This window comes from Spermophilus citellus, assembly GCF_964194105.1.
Source record: "Spermophilus citellus genome assembly, chromosome: 2".
NCBI lineage: Eukaryota > Metazoa > Chordata > Mammalia > Rodentia > Sciuridae > Spermophilus > Spermophilus citellus.
The window spans coordinates 36,883,984-36,906,328 of record NC_138183.1 but is presented as its reverse complement, the minus strand read 5'-3'; the positions used below and the strand labels follow the sequence as shown (position 1 = coordinate 36,906,328).

General features: G+C 36.7%; 1 protein-coding gene across 7 annotated transcripts in view; it reads right to left on the bottom strand.

Annotated features, from left to right (window-relative positions):
- Window positions 1-22,345, bottom strand: part of RNF38 (ring finger protein 38) — a 140,285-nt gene that overhangs the window by 17,636 nt on the left and 100,304 nt on the right. For all 7 annotated transcript variants that reach the window (XM_081273716.1, XM_081273718.1, XM_081273719.1 and 4 more), the window contains 5 exons: window positions 21,382-21,595; window positions 8,430-8,597; window positions 6,662-6,832; window positions 3,260-3,421; window positions 600-706 (listed from right to left, as the gene is read on the bottom strand). In XM_081273716.1, the coding sequence (XP_081129842.1) occupies window positions 600-706; window positions 3,260-3,421; window positions 6,662-6,832; window positions 8,430-8,597; window positions 21,382-21,595 (822 nt within the window). The remainder of the gene's footprint in view (window positions 1-599; window positions 707-3,259; window positions 3,422-6,661; window positions 6,833-8,429; window positions 8,598-21,381; window positions 21,596-22,345) is intronic.

Below are 22,345 nucleotides of genomic sequence, written 5' to 3'. Positions count from 1 at the left end.
TAGGAAATATCCTTGGGAAAAGCAGGTATGCAGAGGGACTCTTTTTCATTTTTGCTAGCTGGGAAATGTACATGATGACTAGAATCAGAGGAGCCAGATTAGATCATGTAGTCCCAAGATTATAATAGCAGAACCATTTCTCACAGTCACAGGGCTAACAAATCACCCTGAATTTGCCTACTGCTAGACTTCAATATGCAAAAGAGAAAAAACAATCATATTTAACCCATGAGTATTTGTTACAGGTAAATCTAATCCTAAGGCACAGAGATAATTCCTAGTCTCCTTTCCCATAAGAGAAATAGCACCAAAAGCTAGATAATCAAAAGTGATAGGAAGTGATGCTATTTAAAAAAAAAAAAAAGGCAAAGAACTCCACCTCTTAATTTATTAAACCTATATTTTTTGGCTCAGAGATATCTTTTCCCCCATTTTTCCCATGTCCTTGGCTCTTTCTTTACTCTTAATTGGCTTCCTGACCTTAACCCCCTTAAGTAAAAGCAATATCTAATTAAATGAGGAGTCTGTACAGGATTCATAAAGGAAAGAATCTCAAGGTTTTCAAAATTTAGAATTCAATAAAATAAGAAAGAACTTACAACACATATGGCAGTAAGCTGGGATGATAAGGGGGAGGTGGTATTGGCTGCTGAGATCGATATCTACTACGTCCTGTGAGCCTCCGAGGCATAAATGGAGGATAAGGCTGCAGAGGAAAAAGCATTCAAAGAATTTAAGATCATTCTACATTTACAAATAATTAATATATGAAATAAAGATTGTTAAAATGTAGAAAGCTATTCACTGTTCAAGTCGCATTTAATATTTCTTAAATGTTAACACAGATGTAATAACCAGTTTAAACCATACACTCAGGTGCATTTCTAAATATAAATGCTAGCAAGAATACATTTAAAGGCTGGGGCTGAAGCTCAGTGGTAGAGCACTTGCCTAGCATGAATGAGGCATTGGGTTCGATCCTGAGCACCACATAAAAATAAACAAATAAATAGAGGCATTCTGTCCATCTACACATCTATAGCTACAAAAAAAAAATTGTTCTTTTTTTTTTTTTTTAAAGAATGGTAAAGGTGGTATAGCGATACCAGATTTCAAACTATATTACAAAGCAATAGTGACAAAAACAGCATGGTACTGGTACCAAAACAGGCGGGCGGACCAATGGTTTAGAATAGAGGACATAGAGACTAATCCACAAAGTTACAACTATCTTATATTTGATAAAGGGGCTAAAAGCATGCAATGGAGGAAGGATAGCATCTTCAACAAATGGTGTTGGGAAAACTGGAAATCCATATGCAACAAAATGAAACTGAATCCCTTTCTCTCGCCATGCACAAAAGTTAACTCAAAATGGATCAAGGAACTTGATATCAAACCAGAGACTCTGCGTCTGATAGAAGAAAAAGTTGGCTCCGATCTACAGATTGTGGGGTCGGGCTCCAAATTCCTTAATAGGACACCCATAGCACAAGAGTTAACAACAAGAATCAACAAATGGGACTTAATTAAACTAAAAAGTTTTTTCTCAGCAAGAGAAACAATAAGAGAGGTAAATAGGGAGCCCACATCCTGGGAACAAATCTTTACTCCTCACACTTCAGATAGAGCCCTAATATCCAGAGTATACAAAGAACTCAAAAAATTAGACAATAAGATAACAAATAACCCAATCAACAAATGGGCCAAGGACCTGAACAGACACTTCTCAGAGGAGGATATACAATCAATCAACAAGTACATGAAAAAATGCTCACCATCTCTAGCAGTCAGAGAAATGCAAATCAAAACCACCCTAAGATACCATCTCACTCCAGTAAGATTGGCAGCCACTATGAAGTCAAACAACAACAAGTGCTGGAGAGGTTGTGGAGAAAAGGGTACACTTGTACATTGCTGGTGGGACTGCAAATTGGTGCGGCCAATTTGGAAAGCAGTTTGGAGATTCCTGGGAAAGATGGGAATGGAACCACCATTTGACCCTGCTATTGCCCTTCTTGGACTATTCCCTGAAGACCTTAAAAGAGCATGCTACAGGGATACTGCCACATCGATGTTCATAGCAGCACAATTCACAATTGCTAGACTGTGGAACCAACCCAGATGCCCCTCAGTAGATGAATGGATAAAAAAAATGTGGCATCTATACACAATGGAGTACTATGCAGCAATAAAAAATGACAAAATCATAGAATTTGCAGGGAAATGGACGGCACTAGAGCAGATTATGCTTAGTGAAGCTAGCCAATCCCTAAAAAACAAATGTCAAATGTCTTCTTTGATATAATGAGAGCAAATATGAACAGAGCAGGGAGGAAGAGTAGGAAGAAAAGAGTAACATTAATCAGTGACATGAGATGGGAGGGAAAGGGAGAGATGAGGAAAATTGCATGGAAATGAAGGGAGACCCTCATTGCTATACAAAATTACATATAAGAGGTTGGGAGGGGAATGGGAAAATAAACAAGGTGAGAAATGAATTACAGTAGATGGGGTAGAGAGAGAAGAAGGGAGGGGAGGGGAGGGGGGATAGTAGGGGATAGGAAAGGTAGCAGAATACAACAATTACTAATAGGGCATTATGTAAAATTGTGGATGTGTAACCGACATGATTCTGCAATCTGCATTTGGGGTAAAATTGGGGGTTCATAACCCACTTCAATCTAATGTATGAAGTATGATATGTCAAGAGCTATGTAAAGTTGTGAACAACCAATAAAAAAAACAAAAGAAAAAAAAAAGAATACATTTAAGGGGTGGGCTGTAGCAGAGTGGCAGAGTGCTTGCCTTAATACACATGAGACACTGGGTTCGATCCTCAGCACCAAAATAAATAAATAAATAAATAAATAAATAAATAAAATAAATCTTAAAGAAGAAAATAGGCTGGGTGCAGTGGTGCATGCCTGTAATCCCAACAGCTCTAGAGGTGGAAGCAGGAGGACAGAGTTCAAAGCCAGCCTCAGCAATTTAGTGAGGTGCTAATAAGCAACTCAGTGAGACTCCCAATAAAATACAAAATAAGTCTGGGGATGTAGCTCAGGGGTCGAGTGCCCTGAGTTCAATCCCTAGTACCCCCACCCCCCAAAAATAAATACAAATAAAAAATAAACAGTTATTCTGTCCAATGACCAAAAAAAAAAAAAAAAAAAGAATGCATTTAAAACTTCTGAACATGTTGAGAGCTACACACTGATATACCTCAAATAGTTTGTCATAGCAATGCATAAAAACTTACTACTCCAAAGGACACCTCCTGATGCAAAGGATCATGTGTCAAGAACTGCAAAGGAGCTGATGGAGGTAATGTTGGGGGATGGGCTGATGGGGGATAAGTAAAACTTCCTACTTGAAGATGTTCTCCTAAGAGTTCCACTTCATTTTCTATCCTCTGCAGAGGCTGTAGAGAGAAAAGAAAAAATATACATATATATGTATATAATTCTAGTGTTCAGATAGAATGTAGACAAATTTTTTTAATAATCAAAACTAAGAATCCAAAAATATCTTTCTGGGGGAGGGGGCACTGTGTATTGAACCCAGGGATGCATTGCTACTGAGCTATATATCTCAGCTCTTTTTAATTTCGAGACAGGGTCTAAGTTGCTTATGGCCTAAGACGCTGAGGCTAGCCTCAAACTTGCAATCCTCCCATCTTACCGTCTCGAGTTGCTGGAATTATAGACATGTGCCACCGAACCCAGTACAATCCAAAAAAATACTGTTAAGGCCATAAATCTATTTTTCCCTCCCCTACCCAGTGCAAGAAATTCAACCCAGGGCCTTGCACATGCTACACTCCTAGCCCAAGGCCATCTATCTCCTGATGTTCACACATCATTCTAAAATCCACACAAGTGGAAATAAATTATAGCAAAATCTTTCTACCATCAATTTCAATAGAAAATCTCTGAAACAAATTTTTAAAGGATTTTCATTACAGGATATATTTCATTTACTATTTGAACATTCACTTAAAACGAGAAAAAAATGTCACATACTAAGTCAATTTAAGTTAAAATTACTTTTTCAGTTGTGGCATTCAGATCTATGGAAGTATTTCCAGACAACCTCTCTCAGATGAAATAGAACACAGTATGTATTCATAAGTCAGAAAACAGGGCTAAATGCTGGGAATGGTGGCACACACCTGTAATCTGAGAGACTCAGGAGGCTAAGCTTAGCATATTAGCAAGACCCTGTCTCAAAATAAAAAGCTCTGAGGATACAATTCAGTGGTAGAGCACCCCTGGGAAAGGGGGAAAAAAAAAAAGAAAGGCTAAATGCAATGAAGTACAGTAGCATTATGCTATAGTAAAAAGACTACGGGCTTTGACATTAGAATCTTGGCACTGTCACCAATCAGCCATGTGACTTAATCCACACCTCAGTATTATAATTTATAAAACTGACAGGATGAAATGTTCACAACATACTTCTAAAGTATACTGTGAAGCTGGGTGTAGTGGTGCATGCCTGTAACGTCAGTGACTTGGGAAGCGGGAGGCAGGAAGATCAAAAGTTCAAGGCCAGTTTCAGTAACTTAGTGAGGACCTCAGGAACTTAGACCCTGTCTTTAAATGTACATGAAGTACATAGCGCTATTCCAACCACATAGGACATTTATTGGAATATAATCAACACAACTTTAAAAGAAGTACAACTCAATGGATTTGGGTCATCCATCTTGTTGACTGCATCAACACTTCATTCTGTTTTAAGGTTCAACAGTATTCCATTGTATGGAAACATCATTCATCCATTTATCAGTGGATAGACATCTTGACTCTCTTGACTTTTTAGCTACTGGGAATAATGTTGCTGTAAACATGTACACATTTATGTGATGATGTTTTAAATTCAATTCTCTTGAGCAAAAATATAATTTTACATGTTACTTTGACTCCTTTCAAAGCTCAGTTACAGAATAAGCAACAAACAATTACTAATACTTTAATTTGGAAGTTTATGCATACTTGAGAAAAATCACAACTACTTACACTATGACAATACCAATGAACCTAAGTTCTACTTTGATTTTATGACTGAACCTTTCAAAGAATTCCAAACTTAAATACAAGTGACAAAATTTTACTTAAACCTCAAATTCCCAGATACAGGAGGACTAAGTAGGAGGATAATTTAGGCATGAACCCTATTCTAATTCCAAAATATATTTATTTTTAGTTATAACAATATCTTTTATTTTTATGTGGTGCTGAAGATCGAACCCAGTGAGTGCCTCATGCATGGTAGGCAAATGCTCTATCTCTGAGCCACAACCTCAGCCAGAGAAAAGATTTTCTTATAGAAGCAGTTTTAACTTTTCAGATGAGTCAAACTTCAATCATAATTGTTTCTATACTTTTCAGGCGAACTAAGAGGTTAAGTGAGTTCACCTTCTTTGGTACTCAGAATGGTGCATAACTCCTTAGTAACAATTGTTAGGTTCTGCTGTCCAAGACGGTTAGATTCCTTTCACAGAACTGAACTGAAATCTTTAAAACAAACAATTTCCACAGGTTATTTTTCCAATTTTCCCTTAATGCTTAATGGTTTACATGCCGAGTTTGGCCTGACCAAAAACCATTTGGACCTTTTCATTTCTGGTGGTAATAGGGAACCCAGGGGGGCTCAGCCACTGAGCTCTACCTGCAGACAATTTTTGCTTATTTATTTACTATTATTGTTATTATTATTTTGGTACCAAGGATTTAACGCAGGAGCACTTTACCACTGAGACACATCCCTAGTCCTTTTTATTTTTTGAGATGGGACTTCACTAAGTTGCTGAAGCTGGGATCAAACTTGCAATCCTCCTGCCTCAGCTTCCAGTCACTGAGATTATAGGCATGTGCTCCACACCCAGCTATCTACCTGCAGCCCTTTTTAAAATTTATTTTTCAGACAGGGTCTTGCTAAGTTGCTGATACTGGCCTTGAAACTGTGATCCACCTGCCTCAGTCTCCTAAAATTGCTGGAATATAGGCATGTGTCACCACACCTGGCCCAAATGGAATTTTTTCCTGTGTCCTTCTTTTTATTTATACAATGTTTTCCCATGCTAGACCCCACACCTGCAAATAATGTGCCTCTCAGTTATATTCTAATCCCAGGACAGAATTAACTATTTAATTTGCTTTTCATCAGAACATAGAAAAGCAGGCCCTCAGGAAAAAAAATAACTGAGACTTAGAATTTAATTTACATGTTTAAATAAATATAAATATTCTAACAAGCAATAATTTCACAATATTTTCAATTTAGGTATATATATTTTTTCAATTTAGATATAGAAGTTAATTCACATGCCTAAATGAATACAAATATTCTAACAAGTATTAATTTCACAATATTTCAATTTAGAGATATAAAGGTAAAAAACAGCGCAACTAAATTTTTCTTCAGATTTATGTCCTTAAGGAATGAAATTTGACAAAGGACAGTAAAATAACTAGAAAAAAAAAAATAAGAAATCGGGCTAATTCAATGCTTATACTATTTTTTGTTTGTAGATTCCTTTAATTCTTTTAAGAACCATAAAAATAGCTAAGTTACAGTGTTTAAGTGGCCAATAACCCACTAAATTCTTCTGCCAGTTCTAAATATTCTGGGAAAATTAAAAACACAAGATACCTACCGATCGTGATTGCTGTGTTTGGAAAGGGACAAACTGGCCTGGTGGTGGCAAATGAGGAGGATGATGGGGAGAAAGGTGAGGAGGATGTATAAGAAATGGATCACTAGAAATGAGAGGTGGGAATGCAGCATATGGTACTGGCAAGTGCTGAACTGAACATGCCTGAAGCATCTGTAAGAAAAATTATTTTCTGGTTAAATATATCAAAATATATAATTAATTTTTTAAAAAGATACATTGCCATGTTTCCCCCCAAATCATACAAAACATTTTAAATAACATTAAAAATAAAATACTTCTGTATTTTTGCATCTATTAGTAAGTGTTGGTCAGAATATATTAGTTTTTTTAAAAGATACAACAGCATTCAAATTATTGCCATACCTCCCCCAAAATCATACAAAATATTTTTAATAACTTCTATTAAAAATCCTACTATATTTTTGTATCCACTAGTAAGTTACTATCCTGATAAACTCATTTTAAATAATCTATTTTACATAGTTCTTCCAAATCAATTAAAATGCCTCTTGGGTTTTTTTTTAAATACTCATGAAATAGAAGGGTAGATGCTATACAGAAAAGAAACCTCATTCTAGTTCTTTTAATATGTAGAACACATTATTATATTCTAAGAAGTTCTGTTTTTTCAATCTTGTAGAAATTTTTCTTTCTAGGGCCTTTTCTTATTAAAAATTTTTTTGTTTGGGCAGTACTGGAGATTGAACTCAGTGGTTCATGTGTGTTAGGCTCTACCTCTAAGCTACATCCAAGCTTGTTTTATAAGAGCACAACTTACAACTGCTTTATGGTTTTGTATGTTGGCTGACAATGGTTACTACTGAGAAACCAAGTTTGGGTAAATTAATCTGTTAAACTGGTACTGGGATATGTATATTTGCTTTAATCTCATATTCAGACCAGGTATTATAGTTAGAATTTTTTTTTTTTTTTTGCCAAGTGCTTTCCTTTGAAAACATTACTGATGTTAGTTAAATTAGTTAGAGTCTCTGAATTTCAGCACCTTCATTTGTGAAATAGGTTGGACTGTACTTGGTCACATAAACTTCAGAGGCAAAAAGTAGTGGGTGTGTCAATCACTTTTTAGATTCAACATCTAGAAAATAGAGATGATAACTATTTCTATCACAGGAACCAGGCACTCAAAGTACCCATTAAAATCATTGCCCATAGGTGTTGACACTATTAACATTACAGTGTCTGAGACTTAAGCCAACCTTTATCTAGTTTGTTTTTGTTTTTTGGAGAAGGGGGAACTGAAGATTGAATTTGGGTGCTTTATCACTGAGCTACATTCTCAAACCTTTTCTTTCTTTTTCTTTTCTTTTTAAGACGGGGGTTCCATTAAGTTGCCAAGGCCCAAAATTTGCAATCCTCTTGCCTCAGCCTCTCAAGTCACTGGGATTACAGGCAGGCATCATGAACCTGGCTTTATCTAGCTTTAATTATAAACAGTGTTTACACAGGAAGAAATATGGTTTGACAAGATATTCAATTAAATGTAAAATTTTAAAATTCTGATTTAAAAAACACGATGTTTTAAAGCTACTTTTATTAAATGGTTACTAAAACCATGTTTTTGAGATTTTTTACTTGTAAGAGAAGCTACAAAGATACTCTCAAATTTTGTTTGCTTATATAATACACATAGCCATTTTAAAAAGGGATTTCAGTAGTAAATGACAAAACCAAACACAGGTTGGTGTTTAACAGTTAAGATCTAATGAAAAGAAAGGCACAGACTTACTGGAGGAGGCACACTACAAACAGGGAGGTGTTGTCCACTGAAAACCACAGAGCATCCTGGGACCTGTTGTGTATTGCAAGCAGGAATGTGCTGGCCTGTGCAGAGTGGAATCCCATGTGGTGCCACTGTTGTTACTGTATAGGAAACAGGGACTGTTCCTTGATGGAGCTATTAGGGAAGAAAAATAAAACTTTAGCTATTTGGCTATAATGTTAATTATTAGAAATTAATATTTGGACATTTATTAATTCCCCTTCTCAATTGCACAGGTTTTCATAATGTACTTCCTCCAGCAGTTTCAACCAGGATATTCATGGTCTTTGTACAGGAAAGCCGACTATTCTAAGAATATATATGACCCTGGAAGAACTAGGGCTAAACTTTTCCCTCAAAGAGACTTGAAAAGCTCAGAGTAATCTAATGTTATAATAAATCTTCCAGCATGCCATGTACAGCAGAAAACTTCTAAAAGGGTAAACTTGTAAAATGAAAGTTTGTATACCTGGTTATAGTCGATGGAAAAAGATAATTCCAACTAGTGAAACAAAAGAAAATACTATTAAAAAATTATTTGGGATGGGGATATAGTTCAGCCATACAGGATTTGCCTAGCACGTGCAAGGTTCTGGGACCAATCCCCAGCACTGACCCCCAATATACACATAAAATTATCTCCTTCCCTTGTAGCCAACTTTAGTCCCATCTTCTCCACCCTGAGGGCAAACAATGTTAATAACATATCCTCTTTCTCCATGAGCATATAAACATCTACAGTCATGCATATTGTTTTAACAGAAAATAAGTCATATTTTCCCTTAATTTTGTACCGTAGATATGTATTCAACTTGTTTCTCTTGAGACTAGCCTTTGTTTTATTTGTGCTTATTTTTTTTTTAGTTCTGGCATTTGATCCCAGATCCTTGAGCATGCTAGGAATGGGCTCTACCACTGAGCTATATCCCTAGCCCCTAGCATACCTGCTTAACAAAGTCCTATCATATGATGATAATAGACATTTGAGTTGTTTTCATACTTTTGACAATACAAATGACTATTTAAAAAACATTACTTTATAGTACTGGTAGTTTTATTTATCTCAGAGGCACTACTGGGTAAAGGAGTGATGCTTTTAAAGATACTGTAAAAGCAGCCAGGCATGGTGGTACACATCTGTGCTAGGAGCCACTGAGATGATATGATTATGTTAAGATTTACATTCATATGGAAACTGGACTCCTGCTGTTCACCTTGGCCTGCTCCGGGACTCATGTTACGGGACTCCTGGAGAGTTCCCATTGGTTGGGGAAGGATAGTAGGAGGGAATTCCGGGGGAGGGGGCCCCGGTTCCAGTAGACGCGCGCGTGGGTGGACTGGGTTTTGGCTTGCCGGCGCTTACGGAGTATTGGCGGCTTTTTCAAAAATAAAGTTTTGTTCCTGCTTGAGTGGCTCGTGATTCTGTGCCCAGCCAAGACATTGGCAATTGGTGGCCCGGACGAGGAACGCCTGAAACTTAGAGGCGAGTAAAATTGCTCGCCCCTGAGGGAAGGCGACAGAATGGGTGACCATTTCAAAAAACAATGTGTTCTTGTTTTATTTTGCTTTTATTTCAAGCTCCCTAGCCCTAGAATTTTCTCAGGCGAACTGGGAAAAATGGTTGGCTCAAGGTTTGAAGTTATTCGGCCCTGAGAAAGAGAAAATTGATACAACCATTCTCTGCTCTGTTTTTGTTTCATTCTGCTTTGGCTTTGTTTTATCCTATCTTATTGGGTTACGTTACCTTTATAGTAGATTAGAATCTAGTAAAAAACAAACTGAAAAACTGTTAAGTAAATTGTTAGAGGTCCAAACTATGATAGAAAAAACGCTAGGTCAAGCAAAAGAGAAGGTCTCTCAAGCTAGTCAGACAGAGGAAAATTTAAAGAAAGAAAGCTTAGAGGAAAAACAGCCATCAGGTGGAGAATTACAACAGGAGGTTGCTACTAACTCCGTTCTATCACCAGAGGGCGTAATTCAACCAACAACTCCATCTACAGCTGAGCGGCCCTCAACTCCCGTAGTTGATGGACGGAATTCTGAGGCAGGACCCCAAAGATTAGCATGCCCTGTACTTGAGCAGGCAGGAGGGCAACGAATTCACCGTGCTTTAGATTTCAAAACAGTAAAGCAATTAAAGGAGGCTGTAACAACCTATGGGCCACAAACTCCCTTCACGGTAAGCATGGTCGAATCTGTTACCAACTTGGACATGACACCAGCAGATTGGGCTAACATGTGTCGATCTGTGCTAAATGGAGGACAATATTTGTTATGGAAGGTTGCCAATGAGGAATTTTGCATGGAGACAGCTAGGCGAAATGCAGAAGCCGGTTACCCTCAAAGAAATCTAGATATGTTATTAGGAAAGGGACCTTATGAGGGTCAAAGACAGCAAATTGAATATGACCCTGGCGTATACGCACAAATTGCTGTAGATGCAGTTAGGGCATGGAAAACTTTACAGGGGCATGGAGATTTACAAGGTCAATTATCTAAGGTAATACAAGGAAATAATGAACCTTACGCTGAATTTGTAGATAGGCTTATTCAGACAGCCTCTAGAATATTTGGAAATACAGAACAGGCAATGCCATTTATAAAACAACTGGCTTATGACCAAGCAAATCGTTGCTGCAGAGAGGTCAATAGACCATGGAGACATGAAGATTTAAACATATATATTAAATTATGTAGAGACATTAATGAACAAGGGCAAGTCTTAGCAGCAGTACAACAGGCTTTAGATGCCAGGCCAAAAACATGCTATATTGTAATCAAACAGGACATTTTAAAAGGAGTTGCCCCATAAGAGGAGGGTTTAACAAAACTATGTATCAAAGGAATAGAATACCAGGTATTTGCCCACGATGCCATAGAGGGAAACATTGGGCTAATGAATGCCGTTCTCAAACCACCATAGAGGGTATTCCGTTATCAAAAAACGGACAAGGACCAAGTGTTTACCCATGATATCGTGGAGAAAGGTATCAGGCTCCATTGCCAAAAAACGGACTAGAGGGCCCAATGCCCCGGGGCCCAAAACCACAAATATACGGGGCAATGGAGGAACCCAGCAGCACCATCAAGGTAGTGCCCAGGACGCATTATCCATTAAATCCCTCATCAGACAAACTAGAGGGAGCGCAGGGTTGGACATCTGCGCCTCTGCCAGAGCAGTACTAACTCCAGAGATGGGAGTTCAAATCATTCCCACAGGAGTAAAAGGACCTCTTCCCCCAGGGAACAGTAGGCTTATTATTGGGACGCAGTTCTTCTACACTAAAAGGACTTATGATCATAAGTCCTGGGGTAATTGATCCCGATTATGAGGGTGAAATAAAAATTATAGCTAGTTCTCCAAGAGGTATATCAGTAATTTCACCAGGAGATAGAATAGCACAGTTATTAATAATACCCAGCCTGCATGATAAATTTTCGAGTTGTAATGTAGAAAGAGGTTCCAAGGGATTAGGCTCCACAGGTGTAGATTGGGCTATGCTGTCTTTAAATTCAGATTCTCGCCCAATGCTAAAATTAAATATTCAAGGACATGACTTTAATGGGCTGCTGGACACAGGTGCTGACCTCAGCATCATATCTCGTCAAGAATGGCCAAAACATTGGCCATTACAACAAGCCACTCAAACGCTTCAAGGCCTAGGAGTGGCAACAAATCCCCATAGAAGTGCTATGGTATTAGATTGGAGGGATCCTGAAGGATGTGAAGGAACTATACAGCCCTATGTATTGGATCATCTTCCCGTAAATTTATGGGGACGAGATGTCCTAGATCAATTAGGATTGACATTAACAAATAACAACAATCCTAACACGCCCACTACTAGGGCTAAACAAGGCTTTAGGAAAGAAAAAAGATTAAGAGAACAAGAACAAGGTATGACAGCACCTATTCAAATAGATCAAGAAATAAATAGACATGAATTGGGTTTTCAGAAAGGGCCACTGAGACAATCAAAATTACTTGGAAATCAGAAAGACCAGTGTGGGTTCCTCAGTGGCCCCTGACTAAAGAAAAGATACAAGTAGCCCATGACTTGGTCAGACAACAATTAGCGGAAGGACATATACAACCTTCCGTATCCCCCCATAATGCTCCCATTTTTGTCATTAAAAAGAAATCTGGTAAATGGAGATTATTACAAGATTTAAGAGCCATTAATAATGAGATGGTTATTATGGGACCTGCTCAATCAGGGATTCCTCAATTGTCTGCTTTACCAAAAACCTGGCATGTTTTAGCTGTAGATATTAAAGATTGTTTCTTTTCAATTCCAATTCATCCCAAGGATAGTCCACATTTTGCGTTTACTATCCCTGCACTGAATCATGAAGGTCCTGATCAGAGATACGAATGGAAAGTACTCCCTCAAGGGATGGCTAACAACCCAACTATGTGTCAAATTTATGTTAATAAAGCAATCCAGCCACTTAGAAATCAAAATCCTGAACTACAAATATTTCACTATATGGATGATGTGTTATTGGCACATAAAGATAAAAACACATTGCTAGAATGTTATGCCACACTTACAAACTTATTGAAAAATTATAATCTAGAGATAGCAATAGATAAAGTACAATTAAATCTTCCAATTAATTATTTAGGAGTTCTATTATCCTCAACCATGGTCCGTCCACCAAAAATTCAAATACGAGTAGATCAACTCAAATCACTTAATGACTTTCAAAAGTTATTGGGAGACATAAATTGGATAAGGCCTTATCTAGGCATACCAACAGGAGAGTTGGGACCTTTATTTGATATTCTAAAAGGTCCATCAGATCCAAATTCACCCCGAATGTTAACGCCTGAAGCAAGAAAAGCATTAAAAATCATTGAAACATATATGGAAAATATGCATTTGGATAGAATTGATATAAGTTTGCCTTTATTATTTATTGTACTACCAACAAAAAATATTCCTACAGGAGTATTTTGGCAGGAAGGTCCATTATTGTGGATACATTTATCTTATTCTCCTAACACTATTCTTACTAGATATCCTGAGGCTGTAGGACAATTAATACTCAAAGGAATAAAAGCAGCAAAGGGAGTGTTTGGGATTTCTCCCAATAAAATTATTACTCCATATACTATGGATCAAATTGATGAGTTAGCTAATGAGTTAAATACTTGGGCAATAATCATGTGTAAAACTAGTGTTTCATTTGATAATCACTTACCATCTAATCCTTTGTTGTCTTTTTGGTCTAAGCATCCTGTAGTTTTTCCAAAAATGACAAGAAAAACCCCTATCATAAATGCTCCAAATATATTCACTGATGGATCAAACAATGGTACAGCAGCAGTAGTTACTCCTGATCAAACTTTTACATTTTTAGTACCCAAACAATCAGCTCAAAAGGTAGAGCTTAATGCAGTATTACAAGCTTTTATGATGTTTAAAGATTCTGTATTTAATTTATTTTCTGATAGTCAGTATGTAGTTAATGCTATAGTATCCCTTGAAGATGCTGGTAGGATTTCACCTTCTTCTACTGTTTTCTCTTTGTTTTCCACTATACAAAGTCTAATCTGGGACCGAAAAGATCCATTCTTTATAGGACATATCAGGGCACAAACAGGATTGCCTGGAACCCTTAGTATGGGCAATGAACTAGCACATAAATCTACACATGACATACATATTTTCTCCACAACAGAAGAAGCTATAAATTTTCATAAAAGGTTCCATGTCAATGCTAATACTTTACAAAAGCGTTTTAAAATAACTAAAGAACAAGCCAGACATATAATAAAACAATGTCAAAATTGTGTGACATTTTTACCACAAGTTAATCTTGGAGTCAATCCTAGAGGACTGATACCTAACCATATTTGGCAGATGGACGTCACACACTTGCCAAAATTTGGAAAATTAAAATATTTACATGTTACAGTTGATACTTCTTCCGGATTTTTGATGGGCTCCCTTCATGCCGGAGAAAAAACTAAAGATGTTATAGCTCATTGCTTACAAAATTTTGCCACTGTGAGCGTTCCAAAACAGTTAAAAACGGACAATGGTCCTGGTTATACTTCCACCTCTTTTAAACAATTTTGCTCATCATTTGGTATTACTCACATAACAGGAATTCCATACAATCCACAAGGACAAGGCATACTTGAAAGAGCTCATCAAACTATTAAAATGTACTTATTAAAACAAAAGGAGGGAATTGGAAAGGGGTATATATCCCCCAAAGATAAACTTAAAATAACCCTTTTTACTCTTAAACTTTTTAAATTTGGATTCATCGGGACTTAGTGCTGCGGAAAGACATTTGTATCCAAAAAATGTACATAAGCCTAAGGTACTTTGGAAAGATATTCTAACAGGACAATGGAAAGGTCCGGATCCAGTGATAGTCTGGAGTCGGGGCTCTGTCTGTGTTTTTCCACAGGAGGAACAGCAGCCGATTTGGATTCCAGAGAGATTAACCAAAATAATTTCTACAGAAAAAGAAGATGATTTGACTCAAATCCATAACAGCTGATATCCAGAACTCCAGCTTGGCTATTCTTACATCTGCGACAGTGATTAACCAAGGTGTTTTTTTTTCAATATCTATTTTATTATTGCATTTTTCCCACATCATAAAGTTCTATTTTATTTTTGAGCTCATACAAACCTAGGTTAATGTTTTTCTGATCAGCTTTATTTTTTGACTGTGGAGTTTTTAAACATTGCAATGGAGATTTCACCTAGGTATAGCTACAAGGCCTTTATTTACTATTGTCTTATGTGTTGTATGTTGTGTGCACACTTCTGTTTTGTGTTGTCTGTCTGTGTGTATGTCCATATTTCTTATATGAGGAGTGCTCATGAAAAAATGGATCTGAATTTTTTTTTATTATTCACATGATTTATATGGTTTAATTTAAATTAGGTGAACAGCTGTTAATGATTGTTTTTAAAGGTGGTTAACAGATCTGTTTGTTTACTAATTTAAATTAGGTAAACAGCTGTTAAGGATTGTTTTTAAAGGAGTTTAACAGATCTGTTTGTTTACTTTCACCTTTCCTTTTCATTATATTTAATAATTCTGTTCAGGATAATGTCTCTTTAGCATCATTGCCAAAATTTCCATCTCCATCCCAGTTCCGGTGAAGACTAAGATAAAACCAAACTACAGCTTCTATGATAGCTATCACAGTAAACTGTATAAACTGATACATCAATGAATATAACTCAACAAGTAATGCTCAATCAAGAACTTGATTTACTTTGGGAGGAAATGGACATATTGATAGACTCCTCCGATTTGAACTGCCTGCAGAACTTGCCTGGACTATATATCAGTTACATGCATTGTGAAATATCGTCTGGTGCAGCAAATTGTGGTACTGCTGGCATATCTTTGCTGATGGTGTCACCAGTGATGCAATTTCCTTGCCAGCTCACCCCATGTTAATTGTGGTAATGCTGGCATATCTTTGCTGATGGTGTCACCAGTGACACAATTTTTCCAAAGGAGCCATCAATTGGCTTGGTGTCGTGGCATTTCTGTATCCTCCTCCCTTCTACTAGTGATGGTCTAAAATTTGGGGGCCAACAGAGGTGAGGCAAAGAACCTCACCCCCCCTCTGGCACCAAGGCTAAATTTGGGGGCCAACAGAGGTGAGGCAAGAACCTCACCCCCCCACTGGTGCATAGGCCTATCCATAAGCATGGCTGAATGCTGGACCGGTAGTCAGTGACGGGTTGATCTGATTGCAGTGGATTCAACCTAAGACAGGAAGCTGACGCCTAAAGGTCAGTTCTCCCATGACGGGTAAGAACCATATGTTGAATTGGACAACCTACCAGGCACGGTCCCTAGCCACATTGCCTGTTGCTTAATTAAACAGAAGGGGGCAGATGCCAGGAGCCACAAGCAAATAATATGATGCATGGCACTTTCGGTTGTAAGGTGACACCAGCTAGCCACTGAGATGATATGATTATGTTAAGATTTACATTCATATGGAAATTGGACTCCTGCTGTTCACCTTGGCCTGCTACGGGACTCATGTTACAGGACTCATGTTACAGGACTCCTGGAGAGTTCCCATTGGTTGGGGAAGGTTAGTAGGAGGGAATTCTGGGGAAGGGGGCCCCCGGTTCCGGTAGATGCGCGCGCGTGGGTGGACCAGGTTTTGGCTTGCCGGCGCGAACGGAGTATTGACGGATTTTTCAAAAATAAAGTTTTGTTCCTGCTTGAGTGGCTCGTGATTCTGTGCCCAGACAAGACATTGGCACATCTGTAATCCCAGTTACTCGGGAGGCCAAGGTAGGAGGATTACAAAATTAAGTTTGGCAAACTGACATGACTCTGCCTCAATAAATAAATAAATAAAAGGGCAGGGGATTTAGCTCAGTGGTAGACTATCCCTGAGTTCAATCTCCAGTATGGGGGGGGGAAAAAAAACAAAAACAAAAACACAAGATTTGAGGAAGTCATTCTCTCAGCAGTAGCATATGAGGTCCCAATTCCCAGAATCTCTATTCAAAGATAACTTATTTGTATTAGAAACATGTTTACATATCCAAGGTGGAAACAAGCTATTTGTATGCTTGCCTCAAATTGGCACTTCTCTGATTAGAGAGAACTTCTTTCAACACAGTTTATTACCATGTAGATTTTATCTATAAATAATCTATATCCTTTGCTCACTGCCCATTTTCTAGTTTGTCAAAACCATTTTTAGTTTTGTTTTATTGTTTGTAGCCAAAATATATTCCCAGTCTATTTTTAGTCTTGTTTTATTGTTGTTTATAGCTAAAATACATTTCCAGTCTATTTTTTACCTTTGCTTCTAAAATTTAACTGAATTAAAATTTATATTATTTTACAAAGTATTCAATTTTATATTAACCTTTTTATCTAGGAAAATTACACAACTATAGTCTTGTCCTTCAGAAATTAGTATTCTTTGTAAAATAGATATATTATTATTTATTTATACAATTTATTTATTTATTTGGGGTTAAATCCAGGATCTCATGCATGCTAGGTAAGCATTTTACCACTGAACTAAAACCCCTAGCTAGATGTATTATTCTTTATTAAATTTGCCATTCAAAGTTCTTTTTAAGTTCAAAGTTTTGTTATACTGTATTTTTCTCTATTTGCATGTCAAATCCATTTGGTTTTTGTACTAAGATATTGATTTGCATTTATGTATCTGAAATCTAGCAAACCTTAGCTACTATTTTTAAAAACTAGAGGGCTAAGGATGGAGCTCAATAGTAGAGAACTTGCCTAGCACGCATGAGGCCCTGAGTGCAACAATCAAACTAACTCCCCCAATTAGATATTTTTCCTTTCTTATATCTGCTAAGAGTTAACTCAATTATTTAATTTTCTTGTCCTTTTTAAATATATACATATTTTTTTAAATCCTTTTTTAAAATATTTTTTTTAGTTGTAGATGAACACAATCTTTTACTTATTTACTTTTATGTGGTGCTGAGGATCAAACCCAGGGTCTCACATGTGCTAGGTGATTGCTTTACCACTGAACTATGACCCCAGCCCTTAAATATATTTTGAAAGTTCTATCTTGGGGCTGGGGATGTGGCTCAAGCAGTAGTGCACTCGCCTGGCATGCGCGGGGCGCTGGGTTCGATCCTCAGCACCACATAAAAATAAAGATGTTGTGTCCACCGAAAAACTAAAAAATAAATATTAAAAAAAATTCTCTCTCTAAAGAAAGTTATATCTTACGATAGAGATAAATACACAAATATAGAAAACTTATATATACCTATCCTATATTTGACTTTAATGGAAATTATAAATTTTACTAATAAAAATTGACTGATTTCTGATACTTTGCCATAGTTCAAATATATTTCATTGAATCTCATGTCAATCATGACTATTTTTTAGTGTACTAAAAGAAAAATATTCCCAATTATGTGATATGACTTTATCACAGAAATTTTATATTTATAAATTTATTAAAGGCATTGTAATAGAGACAACAGTTGTGTGTTCATAAAAAGGCAATTATAAGTAAAATAAAGTGGTTAGTCAATACTTCTTCACTTTTAGAGTCTGACTGTACTGAGTCACTTTTCCTCTCAATGTAAATATGCTTTTTCCAGAAGAAAGTTAGTACCATCAAGGAGGTGGTAATGCATCATTTCTTAAAATGATCAATAAAAGAAATAAAGGCTACTTGGTGCCAGATTCTTTGGTCAGGTTTGTAATTATGTAGACTTGTCTACTTTTTAACTTGTGCTTGGAGAATGAAGTTAACTCACCTCTCCCTAAAACACAGATTCGATGTTGGAACAAGCAAAAAGCAATGACAACTATGTTATAAACTGCTGCCTGGCTGACACCAAATTAAAATGCTGTTAATTGTGAGACACATCCAAACTTCAGAATGTTAAAAAATGAAACAGTATATTTTGGAATCAATAAAATATAACACACACCAAGATCCCCATGGAGTTCCATAAGAGATCCTTCCCAAAGTGACTTCACAGCCACTCCCTAATCCCCTTGTCATCCTGACTTTTGTGGTAATCTGTTTCTTTTAATGTCTGTACCACCTAGATATAACCCCCCCCATAGTCTTGTATTGATTAGATGTATTTTAACTGCTTTCATGGTGACTATTTTTTCTAAAACAAAAGACACAAAGTGTTGGGAAGTGACATTGACCAAGTTACATTGTTTCATTGTATGCAAGTACAAACGTGTAAAAACAAATCTCATCATGTACAACTATAATACACCAATAAAAATGTGGGAAAAAAAGACAACTGTGGGGCTGGTGTTGTAGCTTAGTGGTAGAGTACTTGCCTGGCACATGTTAGGTACACTGGTTTCAATCCTCAGCACCACATTTAAAAAACAACAACAAATGACAACTGTGGATATGTATACTCATTTCTTATGTGTATCAGAGTAGAATTGATGGATCATACAACAGATGTGTTTGACATTAGAAATTCTCCCACTATTTCCCAAAGTAATTATATCACGTTTTACTCCACCAGCATTGGAACTGCCAATCTTTTTCATTTTCCTATAGTGATTTGTAGGGTATCTTACTGCAATTTTAGTAATAAATTTTGTAAAGTTATTTTTATGTTCTAGATCCTAGTCCTCTCTCAAATATAGTACTGTAAATATTTTCTTCCAAGTAGTGGCTTGTTACTTTTTGAATACTGTTTTTGGATAAGCAGGAAGTTTTAATTTTAATTTTAATTAGTATTTCATGAAGTGTCTGGAGCTTCATATATCCTGATTAAGAAATCTCTGGTACCTCATAAAGTGATAATCTTTTTCATTAATAATTTTACTGGGCTGGGGTTGTGGCTCAACGGTACAGCACTCACCTAGCACGTGCGAGGCCCTGGGTTCGATCCTCAACACCATGTAACAATAAATAAATAAAATAAAGGTATTGTGTCCAACTACAACTAAAAAAATAAATATTTTTAAAAATAATAATTTTACCTTTCACATTTAAATCTAGAATCCAATTTTAATTTTTGTATGTGACATGGAGTCAAGAATCCAGTGTTAAATCCATCTAAATGGATATCTGGTTGCTTCTGCGTCATAAATAAATAAATAAATAAATAAATAAATAAATAAATAAATAAATAAATAAATATCTTCCTCCCCCTTCTTGAATCCCTTTGGAATCTTTATAAAAAAAAATTTAAGTGGCCAATATATATTTACTTTTTACAATGAACACAACTTCTTTATTTTAATTAAGTATAATTTATCACAAGTTCTCTATTCAATCAGTGCTTTTCCTTTTAAGAAAGCCTTTCCCTCCTGAAGGCTATAAAGCCATTTCTTTGTTATTTTCTTGAAAGGTTATTATTTTGCCTTTAATACTTAACTCTTTAATCTACCTGGACTTTACCACTGTGAATAGTGTGAGGTAAAGGCTCTAGTTTCACATTTTCTTTTGGATATCCAATTGTCCCAGCATCATTTATAAAAATTCTGAGAGGGATACAGTGACACATGCCTATAATTAATCCCAACTGTTTGAGAGGCTTATGCAGGAGGATCACAAGTTTGAGGCCAGCCCTGAGCAACTTAATGAGACCCTATCTCAAAAAGAAAAAGGGCTGGAGATGCAGCTCTATTGTGGACGTCCCTGGGTTCAATCTCCATTATTTATTTTTAAGTATTTTAGGTTTGCTGGCCATCCTGATTTCTGCACTAAGAAATCATAGACAACAGATAAACAAATAAGCACATGCTCATGTTGCTTATTTCACCACAATAAGCTACGTTTGTTTACTCCTGCTACAGACTACATAAGGTCCTTTAAGCCGCCACAGAAATTATATGATCAACTTTTCAAGTTACATCAATAATCTTATAAGAGATTTATATGGGATCACATTAGTTCTATATATATCAATTTTGAAAACTGACAACTGGAAATTTTATTTAAACTTCCTCAAGTGTGTTACAATATTTTACACAAAGGTCTTGCACAACTTGTTAAGATTGATTCTTAATTTCCCTCATAAAATACTTTGATTTTTTCACTGTTATTTTTCTTTTTTTTTTTTAAGAGAGAGTGAGAGAGGAGAGAGAGTGAGAGAGAGAGAGAATTTTTAATATTTATTTTTTAGTTCTCGGCGGACACAACATCTTTGTTGGTATGTGGTGCTGAGGATCGAACCCGGGCCGCACGCATGCCAGGCGAGCGCGCTACCGCTTGAGCCACATCCCCAGCCCCTCACTGTTATTTTTCTTTGAACTTTTATTTTGTGTAGAATTTCAAGTTCTTCATTTTAAGAGTTAAATAAAATAGCTAATTTCAGGTAAAATTACAAAGAAATCTGCAACACAGAATCAAACAATCAAAAAAGCAACCAACTTTTATCATTTGTATTTCTGGAACATTCTGTTATTATACCTGATCATGTATGTCAACCATTACTGCATTCTGCTGGGGTGGATGAGCAGCAGGATGTAACAGACGGGGAGATACATTCGGAGGGTGGAAGGCTCGAGGTTCCTCTATTGCTTGCTGCTGTGCATAAGGGAGATGGTGATAGTTTTCATCCTGACTAATGGAATTATGTCGAGACAGACGATCCCTTCTTCCTCTCTGGCGCCTGACAGGAGGACTGAAACAGTAAATGTCAAAAAAGAGGGTCATTCAAAGGTGCTAAGTACACTGGAGAAAAGATAGCAAATGGTGCTGGGAAAAATTGAACTCCATACGCAACAAAATGAAATTAAAAATCTCTCTCTCACCATGCATGAATCTCAACTCAAAGTGGATTAAGGACCTCGGAATTAAATCAAAGACCCTGCACCTAAAAGAAGAAAGAGTAGGCCCAAATCTCCATCATGTCAGATTAGGCCCCAACTTCCTTAATGAGACTCCTACAGCACAAGAATTAAAATCAAGAATCAAGAAATGGGATGGATTCAAATTAAAAAGGTTCTTCTTAGCAAAAGAAACAATCAGTGAGGTGAATAGAGAGCCTACATCTTGGAAGCAAATTTTACCTTTCGCGCATCAGATAGAGCACTTAATCTCTAGGGTATATAAAGAACTAAAAGCTAAACACCAAAAAAACAAATAGCCCAATCAATAAATGGGCCACGGAAGATGATATACAATCAAACAGCAAATATATGAAAAAATGTTCAGCATCTCTAGCAATTAGAGAAATGCCAATCAATACTACTCTAAGATTTCATCTCACTCCAGTCAGAATGGCAGCTATTAAGAACACAAACAACAATAAGTGTTGGCGAGGATGTGGGGAAAAAGGCACACATTCATACATTGCTGGTGGGACTGCAATCTGGTGTAGCCAATCTGGAAAGCAGTATGGAGATTCCTTGGAAAACTGGGAACAGAATCA